Raw genomic sequence first — 26,026 nt, 5'->3', positions numbered from 1 at the left:
ACGTGTTTCAGTTTATACAGCGCTGGATCACTTTCTGTCCACTAACAATGTGCGGTATGAAACAAATATTTCAAAAAGAAACAGTATTTACTGAATCACAACTGCCTTCGGAGATGAAATAAGCTGCAGCCTCGAGGATTTATCGGTTTACTGTCTGAAAAGACTTCATCCCCAGTAGTGTCGCAATGTGAAAAATTGGTCTTGCTATTGATAAGCGTTTTGTTAAGAAATCAGCATGTATATTTGTGGTGTTTGTTTTGACTTGTGCACTTATTTTGTCAAAGTTGTACCAACAACAGAAAAGCAATTACAGTTGTTTTCTTTCTGCAGTAATACATAATGTACGTTTGTTACGTGATTTATGTAAATGACGTTAGTTAAGTATGGTACATAAGTTAAAATAAGTCAACGTTGACTTTTTGTTTCACATGTGACACAGACAGCTGTATACGGGACATTACTGTACAGTAATATGAGTGGAAATGTGATCCTGTCACAGCGAGATGAGGATATTTTGAACATGTATACGTTAAACATTTAGTTGTGGGATGTTGTGTTGCAGAAAATTAACTAAAAGGCATAAGGGAATTAATGAAAAGCGATGGATTGTAACTACTTTGGTCAGTCATCCATGATTAGATGGCCTACTGTAATTACTGCTTTGTGCTACATTGCATTGTATTATGCAAGAGCATTTCTCCCTCTTTGACATTTAATTAAGTGTTATTTTGCAGTACTTCATTTTAACTCCAGAGCAAACAAAAAGCTGCTTGTCAGGAGAAGCTAAAAGGCTTTGGAGGGAGCACACCTGAATTTCTAAATGAAAAAAAAGACATACATCTGTTTGGCCTTGGAGAAGAGTTTTCCACACATCTTCCCACACAATCGCGCTCACAAGCTGATTTCTTTACCAGGTCAGGTAACAAGGTCTCTGCATCAGCAGCTGTGTCCTTGAGTAAGACTTCTACGCTCACTCTCAGATTATGGATGTCAGTTATGATGAAATATACTTGCTGAAGAAATGTAAGTGTAAAGATTTAGTGTAAACGAACACCACTGCGACGTAGTGTGTTTTAGACCCCGGGCCACCTAATTTATCCAGGATTGTAGGCAGCCATTAATGGCCTGCTGTAGATGGCATTGTGCTTAGTTAAGAGGGAGGAACAAGTCACCCCTGCTGTGCTTTGGTTTCACTTAGAAGCTTACAGATTACAAACACACATCTGCATTCCCACTCTGATATCTCCACAGCCCAACATGAGGTGCACACAGCTGCTGGCTCTTGCAGTATTATCAAAGAGGCTTGTCAAGACCCAGTAGCATTTCTGTTTGCTTTTGTGTCCCAAACAATATTTTAAATGGGACTTCTGAGGGAGTGTGTGTGTGTGTGTGTGTGTGTGTGTGTGTGTGTGTGTGTGTGTGTGTGTGTGTGAGCGCGCACACACATAGAGTAACTCTTGCAGACACATGAGGGTCCATTACAGTACGTACCTCTGCATTTGAGCCTGATTACCTTTGACTCAGATTATTGTGTGAAAACAAACCTGTCTTATTAACCAAAGTCAGACTCTGTATGTAATTTTCATGGACTCTTTTGCCTTCTTTATTTGCTATCTTTTGGTTCAACTGTGAGTTTACATCAAGTGTGAGACATCAATATCACTGACCTGTCTGACCGTTCAAGACACACCAACTGCAACTTGCATCATGGTGTCTAAAGTCCTGCTGACAGCACAGCTGCTGAAGAGCTAAAAAGTACAGCCGGGGTGACAAATTGCACGAGGAACAAATTTACCGGAAACAAAATAGTTTTCATTTCGGCTCTAAGAGGATCATACAGGTTTTGTTTTATTAATTGTTTCATTTCAAAAGCAACATATGAGCATGTAGGGATTATAGGTGGCAAAGAAAATAAATTTCCAGATGTTTGACGTATAAAAAATCCTTTCTGATTAGTCTTATCCGGCTGTTTAATCCTTTCTCCATTTGAACCGGTCGAACAGTGGCCCTAATTGCCGGAACATGATAAAATGTGTTATTTAATCTTCAAACGCCCTTGTCAAGAGAAACTAGAAACTAGTGAAAATAAATACTGTCAGTGAATCCAGGCTTTGATACTTTGCGACAGTAGCTCCTCTGGTGTTTTCCTCACTCTTGGCAGTGTTGTTAGCGCTGTTAGCAGGCCAGCAGCAAGAGGACCCCCGTGCCCAGCTTTGACAAAAGTATCCCCCACTAAAATCCTACTACCAACTCTTCCTCACTTAAGGGCGCTGACACACAGAGCCGATTATCGGCCGTCGGACAGTCTGGCGAGGTCGGTGACTCGAGTCTGTTCGGTGTGTTCCATGCCGTCGTCCGTCCAAGGAGCCGTCGGCCTTCATTTTGGCCGACCCGACATGTTCAGTCGGAGACAGGGCAGTCGGGACTCACCCGGAAATGGCGAGCGGATGAGCCTCTCAAAATCTGACGAATATCTTTTAAACTGACCTTTGTCGATCTGACATGAAGACAGATTCAGCAACTGCACGGTCTATTTCTCGCTTTAAATGTTTTCAGAAACACGTTTCGGTGAACTATTTTAGTACAATATGAGATTGTATTCTGAACAAGCCGCCATGACAGTCTGGCTGTAAATTTCCGGAGAAAAAAAGACCCACATGACGCGTTCGTCCCTATCAACTGCCAGTTTTCATTTTCTAGGAAACAATACAGAGAAACGCCTTCTGCTGCTATGGAGACGTATTACGCTTTCACGCACGCGCAGAGCGTACTCTCAAGTCGGCGTCGCTCAGTGCGTTTTGAGGCATTTTCTGGACCTCGGGGACCCGACTGATCAGTCCAACTGTCTTTTCTGCCGACGATCGGCCATCTGGTTGGTGTGTAAGCACCTTAAGGTGTAACTTTTGCCATTTCTTGCAGTGTCCGTTGTTTGTGTGTGTAGTTTTCATTTTATTCTGACACGAACAGTCGCTTCTCAAAGATGAATATTTTTTTTAACTTCAAAATATATGTAAATTTGGTTGTTAGTTTTTGAATCAACAGACGTTTTTGTAGTACGTTTTATGGTACTTGAAATGTACTACAAAATGCCAAATGTATTCATGTATTTACCATAAATTCAGTAGCCCCACCAATAAATAATTAAACTTAAACCCCAGCAAAAAAATCGCTGGCACTGCCTTTCAATTATTGTATTTCCTTCACTCTCCATAGCTCTATATGACAGTGAAACTGGGAACCTTAATCAATTATTAAAGATATATTTAATAAGTGAACAACATGTGGGAGATTTCTTTGCGAATTGAACAGCTGCCTGTGGATTACATATCACTTATCACACCAGAAGGGGAAAAGATTGACTTGGAGTGTAAAGAGCACAGGGGGTCTCTTCAAGTCGGTATGGAGTGTTACATTTGATTAAATGGAAGTGTATCTGTTCAGTGAAAGAGTAAAATATGACACAGTGGGCAGGGAAGTAAAGAAGGTGTTGTATTCAGGTCACTGACGTGTCAGCAGTTACTTCCCCAGTGTATCAACTTCTTAATAACAAACTGTTGATATGTTGGTAGAGTTAATGCATTTGTGGTTCCCTTGATTTGGCATCCACACTGAAGAAAGAGGACATATCAAGCGGCAAGCCCTTCCCAAATGTTGAGAAAACCTCCCCACCTAACTTAAGTCCAATCTGGGTTTGCATGAAGCTAATGGGACATGAAATTGGTTCCACTATGCAGCAACGTTAACATCCACCAATCAACCAAAGGGGAAACCCCTCTGGCCGATTGCAATATTTGGGCTTATTAGGTACAGTATCACGCAGGGCTACTGTTTTACATTCATGATCTCACTGGAAAAACTCCCATGGAGTTGTGATGTTATGCTGATGTAGAGTGCCTTTTAAAATCTACTATTCACTGTTTATGTAATAAATAAATCCAATATTGTGAAACAGCTTTTTGGACCATCACTGGACACTGTGGCAGCATTAGGCTTTTTATTGTAGATATAAATGCTTTATTAAAAGAATAGAGCTTCACACATCAGTTTAATATTACATTGTTAGAGTCAAACCCCAAATTCCACTCATGAAATAATATATGAATCATCCAAAGACATTTGATCTCATATATTCAACTTACCCAGTTAAATATTTGGAGTTTGTTCTTAGTCAGAGCACATGAAACCTTAAAAATGCAAATTATTTTCCGTTTGATGGCTAAGAGAGGGGATGGATCAGAATCTTTGAGTCTAAAGGCATCGATGGATGGGCGGTATATGCGTCTCGTGCAAGGTGACGAACGAGTCTCGAATGATCAACAGGAGTTGGAAAAACAACACAATAAGAAGCAAAGCAACCCTGTGAACTCAGGAAATATGTAGCCCTTAGCTAAAGTGAGCAAATACCAGCCTGCAATGACGCAGATCATCTTAAGTCTGCTTCATCTGCTCGTGACCCAATCCCTCGTTCCAAATATGTTAGAAGAATAGGAAAAACACTCTGAATGTGAGGGACAGTGATGAGTTAAGCAGTTGAAGGCCGCAGGTCTTTATTGATTCCCTTTATTAAATCTATGCCAATCCCAAAAGATGCACCATAGAAGGAAGGATTTTGACGCATTGATGTGCAACTCAGTATATTCTGCACTTTCAGTGTTTATTGTTGTCTGTGCCTGTTGTTCAGCTTATGCTGAGGGACAAATTGCCTTGAGACGTCAGCACAGGGGCTTTATTTGCAAAATAAAACGACAAAAGATAGACAACTGTTCATTTCACGCTAGTCTGTGCATGGTTCATATTTTCACAATGAATGTGTCCCTATCGGTTTGTCAATAAGTGTTTTTTGGTTAGCCTTTGCTATTGTGATGGCTACAGCAAATAAAATGGACTCTTTGTCGGTAAATTATTTAAAATCTGTGTACTGCAGATGTACAAATGCATCAATATGTTACAATATTTTTTAAATATCTACTGCCTAATTATGGGCCTTTTTTTTATGTATTATTTTTTGGGCTTTTCCGCCTTTATTGACAGGACAGCTAGGTGAGAGAGAGGGGATTCGTACCCTGGACCTCTGCGTTGAGGCATAAGCCTCAAAGTATATGTGCGCCTGCTCTACCCACTGAACCAACCTGGCCACTTGGGCCTTTTTTTTTATGTCCAAATAAAGTAGTACCTCGTACCAAACTCTAATACAGAAAGAAATTTAAGTCACATTATGTCACTCTATGATTCTATTCAGACTTTTATGCAGTCTCTGTATTAACTGCAATTATTAAGCCGTTTTTTGTGCCGAATGCAGATTCTCGTACATCATATCACTGGAAACACATACTGGTTAGATTTTCATCTTGCGGCCTCATTATCATAAAGATAAAGCTGGGATGTCCTTTTACTGCGTTACTTGAAACTATAATTATGGAGGATGAGAGGAACAAGCGCGCCTGAGAAGAGTCAGTAAGCCAATCAAATGGCTCATGCTTAGTAACACAGCAATTATATTTTATCTCTTTTTTGCTTCTTTTTTTCCCTTAAATGAATTTACAAAAAGCAAATGGGAGATGTGCCAGCTCTGAGGTGATGTAGTCCAGGTCGACACAGGCAGAAAAATGAGAGCGCAGCACTGAGGAGGCATGAACAAGAACCAGACCAGTGAGCAACCAGGGCTGACAGGACAAAGGAAAGCCACTGATGATGTTCTGAATGTGACATTTTGATCAAATGTTGAGATGTTGTAGATGTAATAATAATCACATTAAAAGCCTAAAATCCTAAATCCTAAAACTAAAAAAAAGTCCTTGTCCTGACGCTCATTTGTAAAATAAGTGGAATGCCCCTTTAAACCTTACTTACCATACACACAGCAGACGACACTCGGCAGCAAGCTTATATTTTGCTCAGAGACCCAGGCCCCGATCAGTACTCTTGGGACTTTTGGGGAAACTTGGGATTTGTATCTCCCCGTGTGGTTAGGTTTAGGCTGCAAAAACACTTTGGTTAAAGTTATGGAAAGATTTGTTTAAATATTGGCAGTTAACACAACCCTAGCTGGTGCTTAAAGTCAGTGTTGCATTACCCTACGATCTGTCTTTCCCCTGAGAATGCAGCAAAGTGTCTGCCAAGTCATGTATAGTCGTGACTATTACAAATAGCTCCGTGCTCAGCCAACATGTATCGATGTTGTGTCAAAATACTTAGGTCAAAGTGAAGCATAAATATGAATAATCTGTTTCGTTCTTCTGTGTGCAGCCCTGTAGAGGCTTTTATATTTAATATCCCTGCTGCCTTTTCACTTCAATTAAATTCAGCTTTATTAGTCCCGATGGGGTCAACTCATTCATGCACCAAAACGTCTAAAAGGTGATTACTGGTGGGCTCTAAAGCAAGAAGTGCACAGTTTGTGGCGATAATCATTAAGCCCACACACTCATGGCAGTAATTCAGTTCTAATTTCACTAGCATTTACCGTTTGTGCCTGCTTCATACAAACACATCCTCCAGGTGGTCACTCTCGAGTCTGTGTCTGTTCACATTTATTGTATGTGTGCTTTGAATTCCTGTAATTACCCAGCAATGAAGTCTCAAAAGGTCTGTGCTTTTTTTCTTTTCTTTGTTTTCACCGCAGGAAACTACCGCTGAAGGAAGAAAATGGAAAAGAGTCTCTCAAGCCGGATACGATTGAAATCAAAGTGCACAGTGACAACAGCATCCATACAAAGCCCGACGACAGCAAAGCGTAAAGCGGGTCGGTCCCCTTCCCCACCAAAAGAACATTCGGATCACGAGACCAAAACCCAGAGAAACTACAACACTGGAAAATAGTGGAGTAAAATACCATATCTGTTTATAACAATGCCCCAGTGACAGGCATGTGTAAATACAAATAATAAGGAGAAAATAGAAAGAGAGAAACCTTTTTGACACCCTGAGTGATAAATGTATCATGTTCTTAAAAAACATGGCATCAGTGGAAGGCTCTTGTTGATCAATGATTGTTTTTCTGTTCATAACTATGACACTTTCTTGATCATTCTTTTGTTTTACAGCCCACATCAGACTTTCATGCAGTAAAATGGTGATAAACAAGCCCCCACTATGACTCCTTACACAAAGCTGGTATGCTAGTGTGCCCCTTCGCTCACACCGCTAATGCTCTAGCTTTTTCTTTTCTTTTTTTGAGCGAATGCATGGGCCGACCCTCACTGCGGGATACCACAATTATTTAAACCCAATCTGCTGTTTCCATGCCTGAGTGTTTCACTACAGCAACCTTTTTATGCCTTTTAATAGCCGAGCTAGGTGCCTGGCTAATGTTAGGCAAATGCTGAGGCATTGTGTTAAAGGCCAGATGACGTCAGTGACAAAAGGTCTTTATGAGATTTTGAGTTTTCATTGCTTCAGGAAAACGCGATGGTTCTTATGGGAGGCATTCCTTCCCGGTAACATTTCAAGGGTGAAAATTTGTATCAAATGGGGCCGGGTCATTAATTACTAAGGAATTTGGACTTGATATTTAATGAATAATGCTTACTGAAGGGCTATTGTGGAGTTTGTGTTGCAAGAAAACAAAAAATGACAACAAGAAAGTTGCAGTCTGTGAAGTATGCAGCACAATGTGCATCGATGCTAGATGTTAGCAAAACCTTTTTTATTAACACTGAACATTGTTGATACTCTCGGATGGTCTCATTCTCCAACAATTTGTGCATACGTAGGTTTTATTCATCTGTTTGCAAACGGCATTTACAGTTCAGTATACTGTACTTGTGCCAGAGGTTAATTGCACTGCAAGCTGATGTGCACTTTGGTATGCAGCTTGAGAAAGGCCACAAATGCCCTGAATGGTGTCATGTAATTGTTGCAATGTGAATGGTAGGACTCAAGGCATGGGAACAAACGAGTTTGACGAGAAATAAATCAACATGAGTGTCATGTATGTTTTTGATTATAATCGTTTATTTCTTCATTCATTCCCGTCTCGGATCTGCCTCAGATGCATTTTTTGTTTCCTGTTCTGATCGCTATTCTCTCTGATGTTGTCATGTGTTGTACATAGGTGGGAAAAAAAAAGAATATTTTACAGAGCTTTTATGTAAATATACCCCAAAGGATGTGTCTTTTTTCAAAATGCAACAGGCTTGGCTTTTTTTGTGAACGCTCCTCAGATGAAAAGCTGTTTTTCCTTTTCATTTTTTCTTCCTCTGTTGTGTTTTGGTCCAAAGTTCAATGATGGTGTAATATTGCTTTTTCTAGTCATTTGCTTTCCCTTAAGAAAATCCATGCCCTAAGGCTATTTCATGGTATTTCAATGGAGACAGTAATTACGGCATTAGTGTGCCTTCTCTTCTTTTTTTTTTTTCTCCCCCCTTGTGGCCAAATGCAGCTGCAGCAGTCTAGACCTTCAAATTGAATTTTTTATCATTCTGCTTTTCGCCACAGAATGTGTCAGAAGATTGAATTTTATTGTGGTGCCGTGAACTCTGGGAAATGTAGTTTAAGAATTGTGGATTGTAGTCGACACTGGACAGAAACAGACGTGTATAACTACCAAGTGTGACTAGATGTCAGGTTGCTGCTGTAACTCTGGAGTAAAAAGCACAGTGATCCGTGCAGACGTGCGTGCAGATGTGCGTGTGCATGCATGAGTGAGTGAGTGAATACACTTGTCTACATGAATCAGGTTGCATGTATGTCTGTTGAATGTATCTGCACGTACTGTAAGTGAATCTGTGTATGTTTGAGTGTGTGTGCCCATCAAGATTTTTCCCAATATTAAATAATAAACCTAAATTTAAAGAGTCAATATCTTACTATTCTGGCATTCATTTTGTTATAATATCAATTACTTATATTTAAAAAAAGATATAAACAATTAGTAATATTTGTTAATTTATCTATTTATATTGGAAAAAAAATAAATATATTATATATATTATAGAGTTCCATGAAGCATCGGGCAGCTCTGCAAGTCATATACAGTAGGTTGTGATGACGACGTGCCAAGTATGAATGTCCGAGTGCTGCGAGTGTTCCTCTTTGAGTTGGCGAGAGCTCTCCCAGTGAGTTTCAGAGTGCGCTCTGATAGGTAAAACCTGATTATGTAGTTCTCGACAGGGATTAATTCTCCAGGCTGCAGCACTCCACGCATGTGTCTGTGAGTCTCCTCCCCTCCCCCCTCCAGCCACTATTCCATGTCAGACCTCATAGCACTGGCTTTGTTTTCTCCCAGCGAGTCCTTGTACCTGCATATCTCAAATGGATGGTCCTGCCATGGAGTGGTTCCGCTGCCTGTTACGATGACTGTAAATAAGGGAGCACAGTGCCTGGAGGCTATACGATTTGTACATGTTCTTTTGTATTTGAATATGACTCTAAATACCGACCCACCCCTACCTTCTTATCCTCTCCGACCCACCCCCCCTTGTCCTTTCCTTTCTGTCTCCTCCACCTTCGCCTTGGTCCTTTTACTGTAGGGGGTAAAACAGGTGTGTTTGAGCTCAGTGTACAGTGTGTGTCCTCTTTGTCCCCCTGCTCCCTCCCCTGTGTCCCCTTGGACTGTCCCTGCTGAGTGTGCTTTGTGCAGGAGGTGGGAACTATTGATGTCTCTCTGTACGTACCTGTGGAACACTTGTGACTCCTGTCATTTGCCGCTGTAAATAAACATGTCCTGGTAGAAGAGAGTGAGACGTTGCAATTCATTGTTTCACTTTTTGCCTTTTCACTGGCTCTCCAGCACATAATATGGGTGTGCGAAAGGATCATACAAGTATTGTTGAGCTGTAGCTCCTATCGCAGGTAATTATTTTACATATTTGTTTTTTTAATTCAAAGGTACTTGTTAAATGTTTATAATGATGCTTTATCACCCAAGTAGATGATTTATGTATCCTTTATTTAGCCAGAAAAGTTCCATTGAGATACAATATCTTTGCTGCCAGGAAGTCCTGGTCAAGATGGACAGCAAAACAAACCGTTTTATATAAGTACTGTATTATTAGTATTAGATGAAAAAATAGATTTTTGGGAAATGCACTTTCTTCCTAAGAGTTAGATGAAATGATTGATACTCTCATGTCCGTACAGTAAATGTAAAATGCTGAAGCCAGCAGTCAGATAGCTTAGCTTAGCATATAGACTGGATGAATGACTACATCAATGATTGATACTAAATCTTGGAGGGATACTGTAGTTTGTAACGCCTATAATTAGTCATACATGGCTGGTTATCAATCATAAACAACTGTTGTGGTATGAACTCCTTGAAGACAAGATAAAACACTGGTATTGCCCTTTTAAGCTAAAATCAGTTAAGAATTTTAGGATTTTTTGGTTTTAAATAACTTAAAAACTGATTTAATTTTAAGTTTTCAGGCAATAAACATGTCTACTTATAAGCCCAGAGCTCATTTCATTAATGTGACAGTAAAAAAAAATCATGTGAGAGATTAAATGAGTAGTAGGAGCATTAAACAAAATGTGAAGGTAATGTAAGACTGAACACCACCGCGGGGAGAAAAGATAGTCGTAGATACTAAAACTGGGTGAACATTTTGTTATAATCCTCGTCATTGTAACGGGCTATGCTGCAGTCTGCTGGAACTGTGAGATAAAAGACTTCTCCACAAAGACACAACTTTAATAGCTTTTAATTTTTTCGCCGTTTAACTCGGCAGAGCTCATTTTTGCGGAGGACAGAGTGCTATTTCTGTCAAGGTCATTCCTAAACCTCTATTAGGCCTACCCCCGTTTTAAATGGTAACTGTGATGCATCTAAATCTGGTGCTATAATGATAGAAAAAAAAACAAAAAAACACAGAGACTGAGAAGCTCTGCTCAAAGGAGGAATTAAAAACAATTGTGAATAGCATGGAGGAGCCACAGTGTTACTTTACAAAGCTGCCCCCTCTTCAGCACTCATTTGAAGTCAGCAGATAACATTTCTCAGACGTCTCCCTTCCACGAGAGAGAGGGAGGGAGGGAGGGAGGGAGGGAAGCAGCGGGCTGCCTGTTGGATCCTGGCTGCAAGGGCCTCTGTTAACAAGGGGAACAAACTTCAACTTCGTCTCCCACAGGGGCTCAAAGGAAGTCTGCACATCAAACACTGAGTCTCTTTTGGATGAAGAGATGCAGAAAGGAGCAATATTGGCCGCTCTGGGGGGTAGTGAGTTGGGGGGCGATGGGTGGGGATGAGTTGAACAATCACAGGAAGAGTAGGAAAGACACTGAAGTTTGTGACGTGGTAGCCTGACAGGTAATTACTTTCTCCCCACACAGGAAGTTAGACAAACGGCATAAGTGTTGGGCCACACACACAAACACACGCATAAGCAAACATTGTGTTTTAGCCCATTAAATGCCGCTGGGAAGTCACACACCACGTGAAAAGATAGCACAGTAAGCCTTAAGGTAATATTTCCCCCCTAATCTTTCCGTTTGCAGAGACTCCCATGATACTGTACGCTGACAGCACCTTAATCCCAACTAGAAGAGAAGTTTGGGAAGTGAGGGGGAAAAAAATCTCCCTGCCATTGCTGAAGTTTTCTCTCTTACAAACATGCACGCACTTAAATGCCTCCTGACAGACGCTTGCATGCAGAACACAAATGTATTTTGAAAACTTTGCCTACATGCGAGGAAGTGGAGCGTCCCCAAACTCTTAGCCTCATGGGCAAATCCAGCAGGGAGCTGTTTTTGGCAGGTACCACTCTCCACTTCCTTAATCTGCTTGATTTCAGACTCTCCCCGCAGAGGGTAGAAAGCGGCAGGTGTGTGTGTGTGTGTGTGTGTGTGTGTTAATTGGAGGCCTACTGTCTAATTCTCATTCACCACACACACACACATTACAATACAATATATCTGTCATGGCAGAAAAGTTCTCAGTAACACGTGTGACCACACCCAGCAGTGATGTAATGTTTCCTGCAGCCAAAGCAGGATTTCTTGGAGTTTTTGTGTAAAGTTTGCAGAGGTCTTGCTAACAAAGACACTGCTCCATAGCGGTACTAGCAGTCAAATCCTCCACACGGTACCTTTTAAGATGGAGGATCATGAGATTTAAGTCTCCATTCTGCTGCAATCCTTGCCGAAAATTCCTCTTTAAAAAATCAATTTGACCTTATATACGCTCCTTATAGCACGCTCATTCTTTCAAATGAAGAAAAACCCAACCAAGGAGATGACATACCCTAATTCTACTTTTGTGTGATTTAAGGGAGTTTTAGTAAAGTATAATTTGCTTTATGTGTGCAGAAGTTAATTCAAAAACTTAATACATCTGGGTAAAGCTTGTATCACAATTATTACTAGTGGTAGGGAGCAGCATAACAACATTTAGTTATACACATAGCAGGTTATTGCTTGAAGATGGATATTGTTTTGCTAAGTCATATTTTAAAACGTGGGCTTGTTACATTGCAGGTGAAGCTTCAAGATGAAGGATGGATGCAAATATTTAAAGTAATGTAGATGCTGGGAGCAGAACAGCTCCATCATGATTTGCGTGAACAGTTGAAAAGGTGAACACACTTGGAAGTGTGCCTTGTTACGGAGGTTTTGACTTCAGCAGATTCCTGTAGCTGGGATCGAGGGACATTTCCCCTCAGTACTATCATAAGCATTTCTATAAAATAAGTTCAGCATCACTTAGCATTTCTATGAAAGCCATTACATACTCAAGTCTGCGTTCATTTGGAGCTACAGCTGAATAGGCCATAACACGACATCTCCTGCATCTGTCAAACTCAATATAACCCTATTAGCTGCTGCAAAGAGGAGCGACTAGGCATATAATTTTTAACATCTTCAAGAACTTGCTGACTAATGTTTTTTAATTCAAGATGAGGTCATGTCACCCACTGAGGCTTCTTAAATTGGCTTTCGGAGCAGCTCATACAGGAAACATTGCACTCTAACAACGGGGAGCAGAGGTGAAAACATAAATAGCTGAGAAACAAAGACAAAAGCCGCACCACCTCTATTTTTCTTATTAAAAGCAACTAAACATCAAACGATAAAACAGTCCCCACGCTGTCTCTTTCTTTGTCCCAACAAGCGAGCTCTGAAGGGAACTGAGACACAATCCAGATGACAAATGAGAGCTTTATGGCTGTTCGCACCGCAGGCTGAGCGTTCAAGGACACACCGGGAGGATTTTCCAAGGGAATAGGCCTAAATTACTTCAGGTTGTAACTCTTTCAAAGTGATGCAGTGCCTTAAAAGTGAAACACATGGGTTGTGTTGAGGCCTTTTTGATATTCAGTGCAGACACAGATAAATACATTAGGATAGAAATCTTGAAAAAGTCACGTAGGCTGGTCACTTTATCTCTCTGTGCTGTGATTCAGGGCTCTTTCATTATAAAGCTCAGAGCTGCAGGGGACATAATTGAGTCTGTGCATATACAGCTGAGCTGTGAAATACCTTTTTGTGCTGGATGAAAGGACACTTCCTCATGCAATAGAGAAGTTTCAGTGCACCAGTTGGATTTCTTTGCTCGGTGGAATCAAATCACAATGAATGGATTTTATGCCAGCAATAACTAACTCCTTAATATACTCAAAATAATTCCATGTTATTATTTTTGCATTTGAAGGCAGCCTGTGATGTATGTTCAAACCAAATTGCACTGCAGGTATGGTTTGTGAGAAATCAAGATTACCTCCTTTTCAGAGTAAAAGAATATTTTACCACCAGTTTTATTATCACTACTAATACATAGGATTCGTCTCTTTTTCCTACAGTTGAAATGAAGTGTGTAATGTCACCTGCTGCTGGCTGAGTTTTAAGTTCAAATTCTCCCTTGGATAATCTTACACAATCAGACATCATCAATTAGTGATGCTTAGTGCATTATCTTACTATCAAATGTTATAATTACTTTGCTTTTGCAGAAGCTGCTTTGCTGAAAATATAGTGGTGTGACTTGTATCTACATTTGAATAATAATAACAGATCCCAGCATTTAAATTGATCCTTGTACTAAGCCTGATAAACTGTGTTAGGGTGTTTCAGGGTGAATTGGATCTATGTACTGGAGCATTATCTGAATTCCCTGTCTATTATATCCATTTTATTCCAAACTGCAAAAGCAAGATAGAGCAGTTAAGTGTGCAGCATCAAAGCTAGCTAACGATGCCCCACTCTAACATCCTGTTACAACAGGAAGTACTTAAACTTCCAGGAAGCACGCTTCTATTTGACCTTGACCATGCGTTTGACATGCTGTTCCGGAGTGACTTCAAAAACCATCTTTGTGTGATAAACTAAATCCATTACATCTTATATTTTCACAATTCAATTCATCGTGTGACACCTGGATACTAGCTTTGCATCATCTAGTTAACAGAGAGCTAACAGCATTGCTGCAGTCAGTTTACTTCCCATTTACTTAGCTAGACACCTAGTTGTGCTACATTTGAAAGTCAGTAAAGTTCGCTCATCTCTGAATTCCTAAAGTTCTTTCAGAGTTGTTTGAAAGTGAATTAACAACAAAGCATAATTAAAGAGGGCTAATATCAGCTAATCCAGTGCTTTTAGGATTAATGAGCACGCTGCTCCACTGAAAACCGTGTGTATCTAAAATATAATTTTTTCAGGGACTTAAAAAGAACCAGCCTTGATGATTAAGCTTAGTGACAGTGTTTTGAGAGAATCCTATATGCTAAGATTTGATAAAAGGACAGACATGATTAATATATTATGGTTTTCTTCCAGGAGAAAACCTTTCAGAACCAAACAAAAATCCAACCCTGACAGCACAGCTGAGACTTTCCCATCCCTTTTAATCACAACATGTTGCAGCCAGGGACCCGGAGGTATGACTCACCACACTCTGTATTACAGCATGACTTACATCATGCAAAAACTGGCATGCCACATGGGAGTAGTAGAGGTGTTGATTATATTGTCGCCAGATATTTCACTGTTAATTGGTCGATTTTGACCTTAATCTTTGAAAATACAAAGCAATTAAAACTAATAGAACAGTTGCCCTCTATTTATGTAATTTAGCTCATTTTAAACTCTCTGCTGTCAGCTTTGTTTTTAGTTACGCTAGTGCTGTCTCGAGGGATGCCAATCAGAATCAGAAAAGGGTTTATTGCCACATTAAGTTACACTTATGTGGGATTTGCCTTGGTGAATGGTGCATACATGAACAAGCAAACAACATTAATATGAAATAAACCATTAATACAGAAACAAATATACTGTATACAAAGAAAGTAACTGTTGCATTAGGAAAAATAGGCTGAATGGGTTGAGTGCAGTATGTGCACATAATTTGTGCATGGCCAGATGTATTGTCCAGGATGTAGGTTAATGCAAAGTGTAGTGACTAGGGGTGGGGGGGTGGTGGTTGAGTGTCAATGACAGTGGGGGACCAGGGCCTTGTTGTTGAGGCTTACTGCTGAGGGGAGAAACAGTTTTTGTGGCAGTGAGGTTTTGGTCCTGATGGACCACAGCCTCCTGCCAGAGGGGAGGGGTTCAAACTGTTTGTCCGGCGTACGAGGGATCGGCTACAATCTTTCTTTCCTACCAATTGTCCAATGTTGTCGGTGGGTCCACCATTTTGATCTATGCCCTGTTTACACGTACATGGTTATTTTGAAAAACTGAGACATTTCCCTTCATTTGTGCCCTTAGTTTACACGCAAACGGAGAATTTGCCTCTGAAAATGAGTCTTTCTAAAAACTCCGGCCAGAGTGGAGACTTTTGAAATCTCCGTTTGCACGTTTGCATGTAAACTGAGACAAACTGAGGTTTAAGAAAGGGGGTAAGTCTTTTCCAGCAGCACCACCATTAATTTGACTGAAATATGTCGACAACTATGGATCGAGTGGATTGCAATGAATATTTTTTACAAACCCTCATGATCCATATTCAGGTCCCCTTCATAATGTTCTGTAATTACTTTAGTGATCCAGTAACTTTACATCAGCATCATCGCCATGTCAAACTTTTAATGTGCCCAATACTTTGGTTTATGACCAATAACCTGCAAAACTAATGACATTCCCTGCAGCCTCAGCTGTACTTTTGGGTTTAGTGCTAATTAGCTAATGTTAGCATGCTTACACTGAACTAAGACGTGAACATTGTAATTATACTTGCTTAGAATTTAGCTCAAAGCAACACTGTGCCTCACAGAGCTTTAGCATTGCTGCTGAAGTACCAACTGACCTGCAGGGCTTTGCTTCAGTTTTTAATAATAATAATAATAATAATAATAATAATAATAATAATAATAATAATACTCTAATTTCATTCAGTGATAAATGAAGATAATTGTTCTATCCATAGATAAATTGTAATCATTTTGTTTTAAAAATATTCCACAATCTTCTTTATTTCTCTTGCTGTGTCTTATATCAGTAGCCAAGCTTTCCTCTTACGTTCAAACATTACCCAGCTAGCAAACCAGTTCACTTGATGGTTTTCTCCATCTGCTGCGGGCGATTGTGTTTTAATGTAACAGACCCAACTGCGAATGATTCAAATCAGAAGCCTTGGGCACACAAAAGAAGTTCTCTGCTCAAGTCGTTCAATTTACATTTATGTTTTATACATTCTGCTGATGTTCCTATCAGAAGTGACAGTGTGATAGAAGGAGTTTAGTGTTTTGCTCAAGAACACTTCACACCCGCTCGATGTTGGGGGATTTGACACGTGAGCTTCCAATTATGATGCTATCTCCCTTAGCGCTAAGCCATCCCGCTAAGCACACAATTCGGCCACATATCAGAAGAGCATGTGCTACAGTGTCCCTTAAAGCCTATGTATATTATTACATTTGCAGAAAGCAGCATGCATAACTGAGCAGAGCCTAAGGATAGAATTCTCTCCAATAATTGAGTGCATGGCAGGGTAAATGTCAAGCTATTTGCAAGACATTCGTGAGCTGTGGTATTCTTCTCTATTAGCCTAATGTGCCAGAGTTGCTCATCTAGGCTTTGTGCAATTCATATTGGATTTTTATTAAAACTCAAACCAACAGTAATAGTTGTGCCTCTGGGGTAGCTTCAAAAATCAATTCGTTAAACAACACAAAATTACCCCCATAATTGTCTCCTTGGACCGCATTACCCAGCGAAGGTGATTCTCATTTGAATGTAAGTAAACTTTGCCTCGTCGAGGAAGATGTTCCCTCGCTTTTGACTCCGCAGCCATGTGTTCCCTCATTACAGTAACAACCCCAAAAATACAAACGGAATCCTGTGCACTCCGCTGAAAATCAGACTGCAGAGCCTGCCTGTCAAATGGCCCTGCGGCGATTCCTGCTGCTAATGAAGTGCAATATTCTGGCATATGAATCCGAAATAGAGCTGTATATTTGGACACATGAATATGAATACAATCAGATAGACTTGGCTCATTAATGAGGCAGGGAAAGCAACCAGCAGACAGGATTAATTAATTGCAGAGTGACATTTATGGATAATAACCTTCTGGTAGATATCACGGCTAATGAATATGCATAGGACTATCAAAGGGGAAGCATCCAGCCAAGATGAAATATCTATATTCAGATCGGTGATCAGGTTACTGCCGCATCGTCTGAATCAGCAGCACATCATGATTTCAGAGCATGTGATGTCGTGAATGATTTTTCACAACTTGCCATGTGAAGACACAAAGCAACTGCCTTCAAGCGGCGCTGCAACTTCTACAAGCTCCGTTTTTGTGGTCTGAGAAAAACTCCAGAAATGTTAAAATTCCATAAGACAGGACTTGAACCTTTGCAAACAGAATATAGCTTATTATTCTGGTGTTACAGCTACAGAGTGCTCATTGTAACCAGAAGTGGTGGGTATGTTGTTATGTATGTATGTTGTATGTTGCGTGTAGGGGAGCAGTTTTCGGATCATGCATGAAATTATGTTCAAGGAGAGAAAAACTAAAAGATCAGAGGAATGCAGCAACATTAAAGGACTAGAGCAGGGGTGTCGTCCTCAACTTCACTAAGGGCCACACTGGAAAAAGAGAATCACATCAAGGGCCAGACATGTAGAGTATATTGACATGCTTTTATTTAATCAAAAGAGTCAAATATCTTTGACTGTATTATTGCAACCTCGTATAGCTTTCTCACTTACAGTTTGGTCGTCATAGAGCCCTAAAAAAAGTCAGCAAAAAAGTTCCTTAGCCATCAGCGAGTTTAGCAAGTCAAGCAAAACAATCCTGATTACATTTTTTAAAAGGAGGCTACCTGACTTAAATATGCAAACTCACTGGTTGGGTGCACATTGCTGAGTCTCAAAGTCTGTAAATCTGCCAAATTCTGCTTTGAGTGTTGAGAAACTACAGTTTGAAAAAAGGTTTCCCATCTTTTTAGTTTGGCGCGCATCTAAGCGGGCCAAAATGTATTGTGAATCTAAATTGATATGCGGGCCAGATTTGGCCCGCAGGCCTTGAGTTTGACAAATGTGGAATAGAGCACTTATTTTCTATCTTGTCTCAAAGGTAGGGATAAATGTGTGTACTATGTTTTGGTGATATGGCGATATAGCTCTCTCTTTAATAACTCTGATTGTGTACGTTCATTGAGAGCAGTGCCCACATCAATCAATCAACAGGAGTGCTTATTGAGCAGTATTGGATTTGTAATGAAGAACTGAAAAAAATATGATTCCCATCTGGTTATATTGTCTATAAATAACATCTGTATTACGATATAGAGGTATCGCAATATAAAATTGCATATACTGTGATAGGTGATTTTATATTACTTATCCTAAACATAGTCAACTCCTAACAATCCTTTGTATCTCTGCTATCACAAATAGTACATTTGGCTTTACCTCGTGCTGCTGTCTTTGTCACTTACTAGAGCAAAGAGAGAATTAAACAAGGTTCTTGTACACAATATTGACAGGTGCATCGGATCTGAGAAAAAAACAAAAAAATCCAAGCAAAAACTATGAAAATCTAAGGACTGAAACAGTGTGAATAATGTGGGCAGAAGTGATTCTCTCTTCTCTTCTCAAAAGCGTTTTGCATTTCTAAATGCCAGATATCTTTCAGGAGTTGGTGGAAAACCAAAAACTGAAAGAGAACTGAAAGGAGAGAAAATATTGGACTTACATTCATCAGGTGAACATGAGCATGACTCCAAACGAATGCTACTGTTGCTCTGTATCTGCTGGATGTCTAAATAAGGTTGGCCAACAACTTATTTTTTTCCGGGTGGTTTTAGTTTGGTTTTAGGTTTTCTTGAAGATTTTAGTTTTCTTCAGTGTCCGATACCAAAATAATTTTTTCACTGCTTATTTTTGTTTTGGTTTGTGTTTACTAACCTTGATCTGGATTGGTTGTGGCTCCCTCCGTTGGGATTGATTTTGGATGATTGACTCCACCTGTGCAGTATTGGTTGTGTAATTAAACCCACCTGTGTGTGGAGTATTGTTTGCAATTGCCTGTGCACACGCAGAGAAAGTGAGCTGGCCGAAACCTCCGTCGTGTGGCAATAAACTATCAAATTGGAGTGCTGTCCTTGTAGCTTTATTTATGATTATTCACTTTTAGGATCCAGCACCCAGCCTTTAAAGCTTTCTAGGTATCTACGTGAGTTGAGCGTGTCCAGTCCTATTATTTTTTAATGGCTAACAGGTTCACCACATTAACTTGCAGCTTGTTTCCGCTGCCAAAATGGCCCAAAACAAATGAATTTAAGTATTGAGACCCAAGGTTTTTGTGGACATGTCTTTTTTTTGTGTGTGTGTGTGTGTGTGTGTTTTTTAGGAGCCATTTCACAAGAATAACATCTTAAAACATGTCCCTGTTGTCACCTGGAGAAAGAATAATTAAAGATCTTTGTTACAATCAGTCACCCTGAGCTGCTGCTCAGAAACAACAGGGTGAAAATGTTGGAAGTTCATAATAGGAGAAACACTACTTCAATATTTAGTCACTTTAGAGCAAAGGTTTAATCAGTATAACTGCATAAACTAGGGAAAAGAGCACTTTCACTAATGCTTTTCTGCCAGTGTACAGCATATACTGCAATTAACCATCACAATACCTTGTCAGTGCAGCAGATGGTAGATAGAGCATAAAAGTATTACTTAGGAGCAAGAGGCTACTGTTGTTTTCATTGCTTGTCAGACATTTCATCTAGCATTGGTCTTAATTGAATTCCCTGGCTGAACATTAATGTGATACCCCGGTAGGTCAAACTAATTAAATAGTCATAATCAAAAGAATTACACAATACGATGGTGTTAAAGAACATATAAAGATCCCTGTATAAGAATAATCGAATTCAGAAGGTCAAGTTAACTAATGTCCCTGTTTCATCATCGTAGGATCTTTTCCCATAATGCCCAGGCTTTTAAATCCGACTGGACGTTAAATTTAAAAACTAAAGCGAGGGGACAAAACGCTTTGAGTGTCCACACCAGTGACCTTCTGCAAATGATGATTGATACCGCTCCCCTTATCTCATTGTCTCCTTCCTCTGCTGTATCAATCACTTACAAGAAATAATATGAAAAGATGTGCATTGCTCTTCGAGTCAGATAGAGGTTAAATAAAGGAATAGGCATCAAAGTGTCCAAAACTGAAAAACATATTTCTTACTGCTTATGAGATAACGCATGGTTACTTGTCAGCTGCAGGATAAAAAAGAATTGCGAACTGGCAATATTCACAGCACCAGAACAATGTGAATTGGTCGTGTGTTTCACAATGAACATCTAGTCACACGTGCAGAAATAAATGTTCACGACTAGCAGATCTATTCAAAGTGTCCTCAAAGTTTCGTGAAATTTGCTGAGATTTTACAGTGCAGTAGACAATATAATACCTAACTATGTATGAATAATACTTGTGAAAGAATAGGGTCAGCTTCTGCCGTTTTAGATCAGCTTCAGTCCTCCTCAGCCGTGTGTAGTGGGAGATTGGATCATTTCTTCAAAGGGAAAAAAGCTTCCATTTGAGAGATGAAGGAATTGGAAATCTGCTCTACACTGTGTGCTCCACAACATCCTGTGAAGGTTCACTGATATTTTGATGTGAGGATCAGGGAGACTGTGGACGGCTTTTCGCTTTATTCTGCCATCCATGAAACCCCATTTCTTTCTATTTCTACACATGTCCAGATAAAGGAAGAAAGAAGAGAAATGACTCTTGTACCAGGTTACTGTATGTGTACGAACCTATTGGTCATAGATGCATGAGACTTGACAGCTCTCCTATCTAGTTTTGTAAAAAATAAAGGAAAAAGAACATTTATATTATACAGATTTTAATAAGTGCAATGCCAGCTTGCAAATGTAATGAAAGGTAGTATGCATTGGAAAACAATTTCAAATGATGATCAAAACTGGTCCCATATTACTCAGTGCCTTGCATTCCCCTTTAAATGACCCAATCAGGGATGTTCTTTGAACAGTATGACGACATTAAGCAGTAAGAGCCCGGCGTTAGAAAAAGTCACTTTTAAATGTCAATGTTGAACAATTTCATGATTGAAATGTGTTTTTTATTACAGTCACAGGAGCTAGAACAAATGGAAAGCAGAAAGGGCTCATTTGTCCTTGGCTCTGAAATGGATCATTATAATGGACGTTTTGAGTGCACTTACTTTCAGTTTAATATCAGTGGCTTCGTTAATAAGTTGTCTGACCACTCTTGATGCTAACTGTTCAACATAGACCAGCTTTGCGTGTAGCATATTATCATAACCAGTATAGTCTGGCTCTATGGATTTATTGCTGGGATAAAGCCTGACATCCAATGTGTCTCTCACCCGCAGGATGTCTTTCCTCTCTCGCTATCTCTGCCATAGGGACGTGGCGCTGCCCGGGACGGTTATGATTGGTTGCCGATTTAGTTTTTCCCCATATTCCAGAATAGATGGAATGGAGCATACTCCAGCAGTGACACAGCACTGTGGATAGGTCTGGCAATGTGAGACTAACCAGTAGAACCAGTAGGAATGATGACCAGAACTATAAAGGCTTGAGTTGTAGAAATAAAAATAAAAAAAGAGTATGTTACTGATGCACCTGCATTCAGAGCACCCAACTATTTGCCTTTGTTATAACTTTGTCAGTGCTGTCCTTTTGTTCTGCTTGTTGTATTCATGGCATGTAATGGTCATTGGCAATTCAGTTATTATAATATGACGATTTTTTTTGGAACCAGCTTATGTGGTGCTGCATTCACAGGCAGCAATAAGAACAGCCCATGTTTGCACCTTCTCATTTTAAAACACAACTTATTTGGATCCTAGTTACATCATGAACATTCACAAATGGCAAACTAACTAGATTTAAGAGACTCTAATTTAAGAGTGCACATCTGAATATCAAGCTTGTCCAAGTGCCATTTATTATGCATAATTAACATATCTGTCCCTTTTGGGGTCTGTCAGTCAGGGCACAGAGTCGTGTCATTTTGCAAAACATATTTGTTTCCATGTACATCCCCCGGAGTCTACACCTACAGCCAACCCGTCGGCCTGGCAAGAAAGATGAAGCCTGTCACCTTTTAGTGTGCGCCGAAGGTGAAATGACATTTGAGCGCCATGCCAAATGTGAGTGCAGTCTCCACTCATGCGCCCCTGTCAGGAGTGATCACTGTTATTTCAGCTGCCTGTCCAAAGAGAGGGTTCCGATGGCTCACCCCCTTTGTGCTGCCTTAAGGTAGTCAAGCTAGGAGCCTCGCTCTGCAATCTGATTAGAGGGGCTGTAATAGCGGGCTGTGTGGGAGAAAGCACTATAGTGTATGAGGAGAGGACAGAGCAAAACACAGCAGCCATCTCTTTGTCTCTCCCTTCCTGCTCCCTCTTCAAAAACAACATGAACGTGTATTATAGAGTATCATGCTGTCACCTTCGGATGTGATGGGAAATAGAATGGACTACTCAATAGACCGCTAAATTAACTTACTTTAATTTTAGAGCCCATGCGATGCACAAAGGCAGAAAGGCACGCACATGCACACACACATCCATTACTTAATATGTTTTATGGATCCTGCCTCAAAATGAGATGTCCACCCTCTGAAGAGGTGACAGGGGCTATTTGGGAATGATCGCTGATGCACTGCATCAACAGAAAATGGCAGTTTGTCTCTATAAACACACATGAATCATGCAGCTAGGGACCTTTTCATGTCTTACAGGATTTTGTATCTGTTTACCTTTCTATTAAAATCCACAAACATGTTGTGAGATTAACATTAAATACAAATTAAAAAGGGAAACTGTTTTTGCACTGTAACTTTTAGTTTCGCAAACAATACTTCATTATGATTATTGGTAAGTTCCTCTAAACACATTTTCTTTTCTTTTTTTATAATTGCAAAATGATTGCAAAATAACATTTAAAGGTTTCAAATTGCATTGGAATTGGTAGAAAATATAATTGCAATCCGTTTTGGCGCTAATCCATTGTTTGTGACTGGGCTACAGTTACAAAAAAGCAAAATGGGACTGACTAAAAGTATTTAGTATTTTTTTATATATATATATATATATATATATAAAAAATTATAGTGATCCTATTAGGTAAATTATTATAATTGTTTTGAACAACACATGTCCCCATAACTTTTGCAGCAAACTGACTCACATATGGTGAGGAATATGACAGTGTTAGAGCTGTGTGCGGTAATGTGCGTGGAACATCTGTTGCACCTCTCCACTTTATTTCAGAGAGACTCTTGAGGTAATTGCGCCGATGGCATTTCTAATACATTTCTAACACCACACGCTGTACGACAGGGAATTCAGTGGAAATAATAGCTGATGAGTCACTGACTGATAACGTACTTTAAAACCAAGGAGGGATATTAGAGACAGCGGTAGCCCCTTTTATAATGCAGATGATTAAATCCACCTTGTTAACTTTGCAGTTAAGGCTCCTCATCCTCCGTTCTGAATCTATATAAGTCATCTTTAAGACGTGCTGCGTGGAAATCTGAGGCTATAGTCACTCTGCAGGAGAACAAGCTCAGCATCAAATTCCTGCTCATATCATTTTTATGGATATTCATTCCTATTTGAGGACGTGCTCTACTTCTGATATCCGTTATGAACTGACCGTAACGCTCAGTGTTCATTGTTTTGAACACGTTGCTGTTAAACCTACAGCTACTTTACAGTTAAAGCTGTAAAGTGGTCAATCTTTGCTCTTCGGTTTGTGTGCAGCCACACAGAAAACGCATCCATCAGTGCAAGACACTTCAATGATAGCTGCTGGTTCAACATTTTGGGAAACGCTGATATTCACTTTCTTGCAAAGAGTTAGAGGAGAAGATTCACTTTAAAGCCATTATAAAACCATTTAGCTTAGCATAGAAACTGGAAACAGGGCGGTCTTAAATGTTATATATTTTTCACTCTCACCTTCCATTTTCAAATTAGTTTAATTTCAAAATGTTTATTTCTATATGCTCTTTAAACATTTAACTGTGACTTGATTCACTCTGGGGAGAAAAGAGTTAACTTTTCTCTTTTCTCATTACTCTCTGTCACTGTTTGTTACTCAGTCTCACTAACTCTGCTCTCTGTCCACTTCCTGTCCTTTCACAGCATTTTCCTCCTTCCTCTCAGTAGGGGATTCATGCCTGGGGCTTTTACTTTGATTTCATCTTCACATTTTTCAAGCTTTCGCTCCACATCCAATAAATATTCCAAACTAGTTCAGCTGACATGCTAAATCATGTTCTTTGCTCATCGGGTGTTTACTTGACCGAGTGCTGCTTTTTCTTTTCACAGTAACACGTATCCTGTCAGTAAACTATTCGATTTCAGCATGCTTTAGAATAATTGACTTCTATTCCTGGCCTCAAGGCCAACTGAAAGGATATATCTGGCCAAACTAGATGTGTAGTTGTTGGAGCGAAAGGGTAAAGAAACAGCTTTTATACCCTTTTTATAAAAGTTTAATTATATTGCCTTCCAGCTGATTCATCTTCCCTGACCGCAGGTTATATCTTTAGTTGACATTACCGTCATGACATGATGGCTTTGTCTGAATGGTGGTCGCGCAGTACTCCAATTAAAATTAATTTGAATGCCCTGCTTGTTAGCCTTCTCCTTCCACTGGTTGTGTGATTTGAGCCTTCGGTTCGGAAAGTGTAGCACTGACTTTACATCCCAGTGTGCCATGTGGACACATCTGTACAGTCCATCACATCAACCAAACATCAAGTGGGGCCGGAGCCTACTCCTGTACGCACTGTGCCTAATTTTATTCCGTGAAGCATGTAATGATAACAATGCGTAAATGCGCACACGAGCAGCAGCCGACAGCAGCTCTGTTCTGCTCTTTGCTCTGTTCACAGTAATACTTTTCTCATTAGTTATACGTTATTTCACCAACAACCCATCCACTATTAATCAGAATGTTCATTTTTATGACTCCATCCGTAGATAAACTGGTTGCTATGGACGCTGAGTATTGCTAAACCCACAGCCGACGCTAGCTTGTTGTTTAAATCATGTGTGTTAACATGGACATGAATATTGCGGTTATGAGGCTTATACTGTTTTTGATCATATTGGGGATATGATGTTGACATGGCACACAGAAATCATGTTATTCATATCTCCAAACAGGCTTGCTGACAGCTGTCTGATCTTACCGCATCCATCTCTCTCTCTCTCTCTCTCTCTCTCTCTCTCTCTCTCTCTCTCTCTCTCTCTCTCTCTCTCTCTCTCTGTCTCTCTCTCTCTCTCTCTCTCTCTCTCTCTGTCTCTCTCTCTCTCTCTCTCTCTCTCTCTCTGTCTCTCTCTCTCTCTCTCTCTCTCTCTCTATCTCTCTCTCTCTCTCTCTCTATCTCTCTCTCTCTGTCTCTCTCTCTCTCTCTCTCTCTCTCTGTCTCTCTCTCTCTCTCTCTGTCTCTCTCTCTCTGTCTGTCTCTGTCTCTCTCTCTCTCTCTCTCTCTTCTCTCTCTCGTCTGTCTCTCTCTCTCTCTCTGTCTCTCTCTCTCTGCTCTCTCTCTCTCTCTCTCTCTCTCTGCTCTCTCTCTCTCTCTCTGTCCCTCTCTGTCTCTCTCTCTCTCTCTCTGTCTCTATCTCTC

General features: G+C 40.1%; 1 protein-coding gene across 1 annotated transcript in view; it reads left to right on the top strand.

Annotated features, from left to right (window-relative positions):
• Positions 1–9,653, top strand: part of ncam2a (neural cell adhesion molecule 2a) — a 256,590-nt gene extending 246,937 nt beyond the window's left edge. The window contains exon 17 of the mRNA XM_078244085.1: positions 6,623–9,653. Coding sequence (XP_078100211.1) covers positions 6,623–6,737 — 115 coding nt within the window. The 3' untranslated portion in view covers positions 6,738–9,653. The remainder of the gene's footprint in view (positions 1–6,622) is intronic.
• The last annotated feature ends 16,373 nt before the right edge of the window (positions 9,654–26,026 follow it).

The sequence above is a fragment of the Sander vitreus genome, chromosome 24 (assembly GCF_031162955.1).
Source record: "Sander vitreus isolate 19-12246 chromosome 24, sanVit1, whole genome shotgun sequence".
Taxonomy (NCBI): domain Eukaryota; kingdom Metazoa; phylum Chordata; class Actinopteri; order Perciformes; family Percidae; genus Sander; species Sander vitreus.
This window is presented reverse-complemented; position numbering and strand designations above follow the sequence as displayed.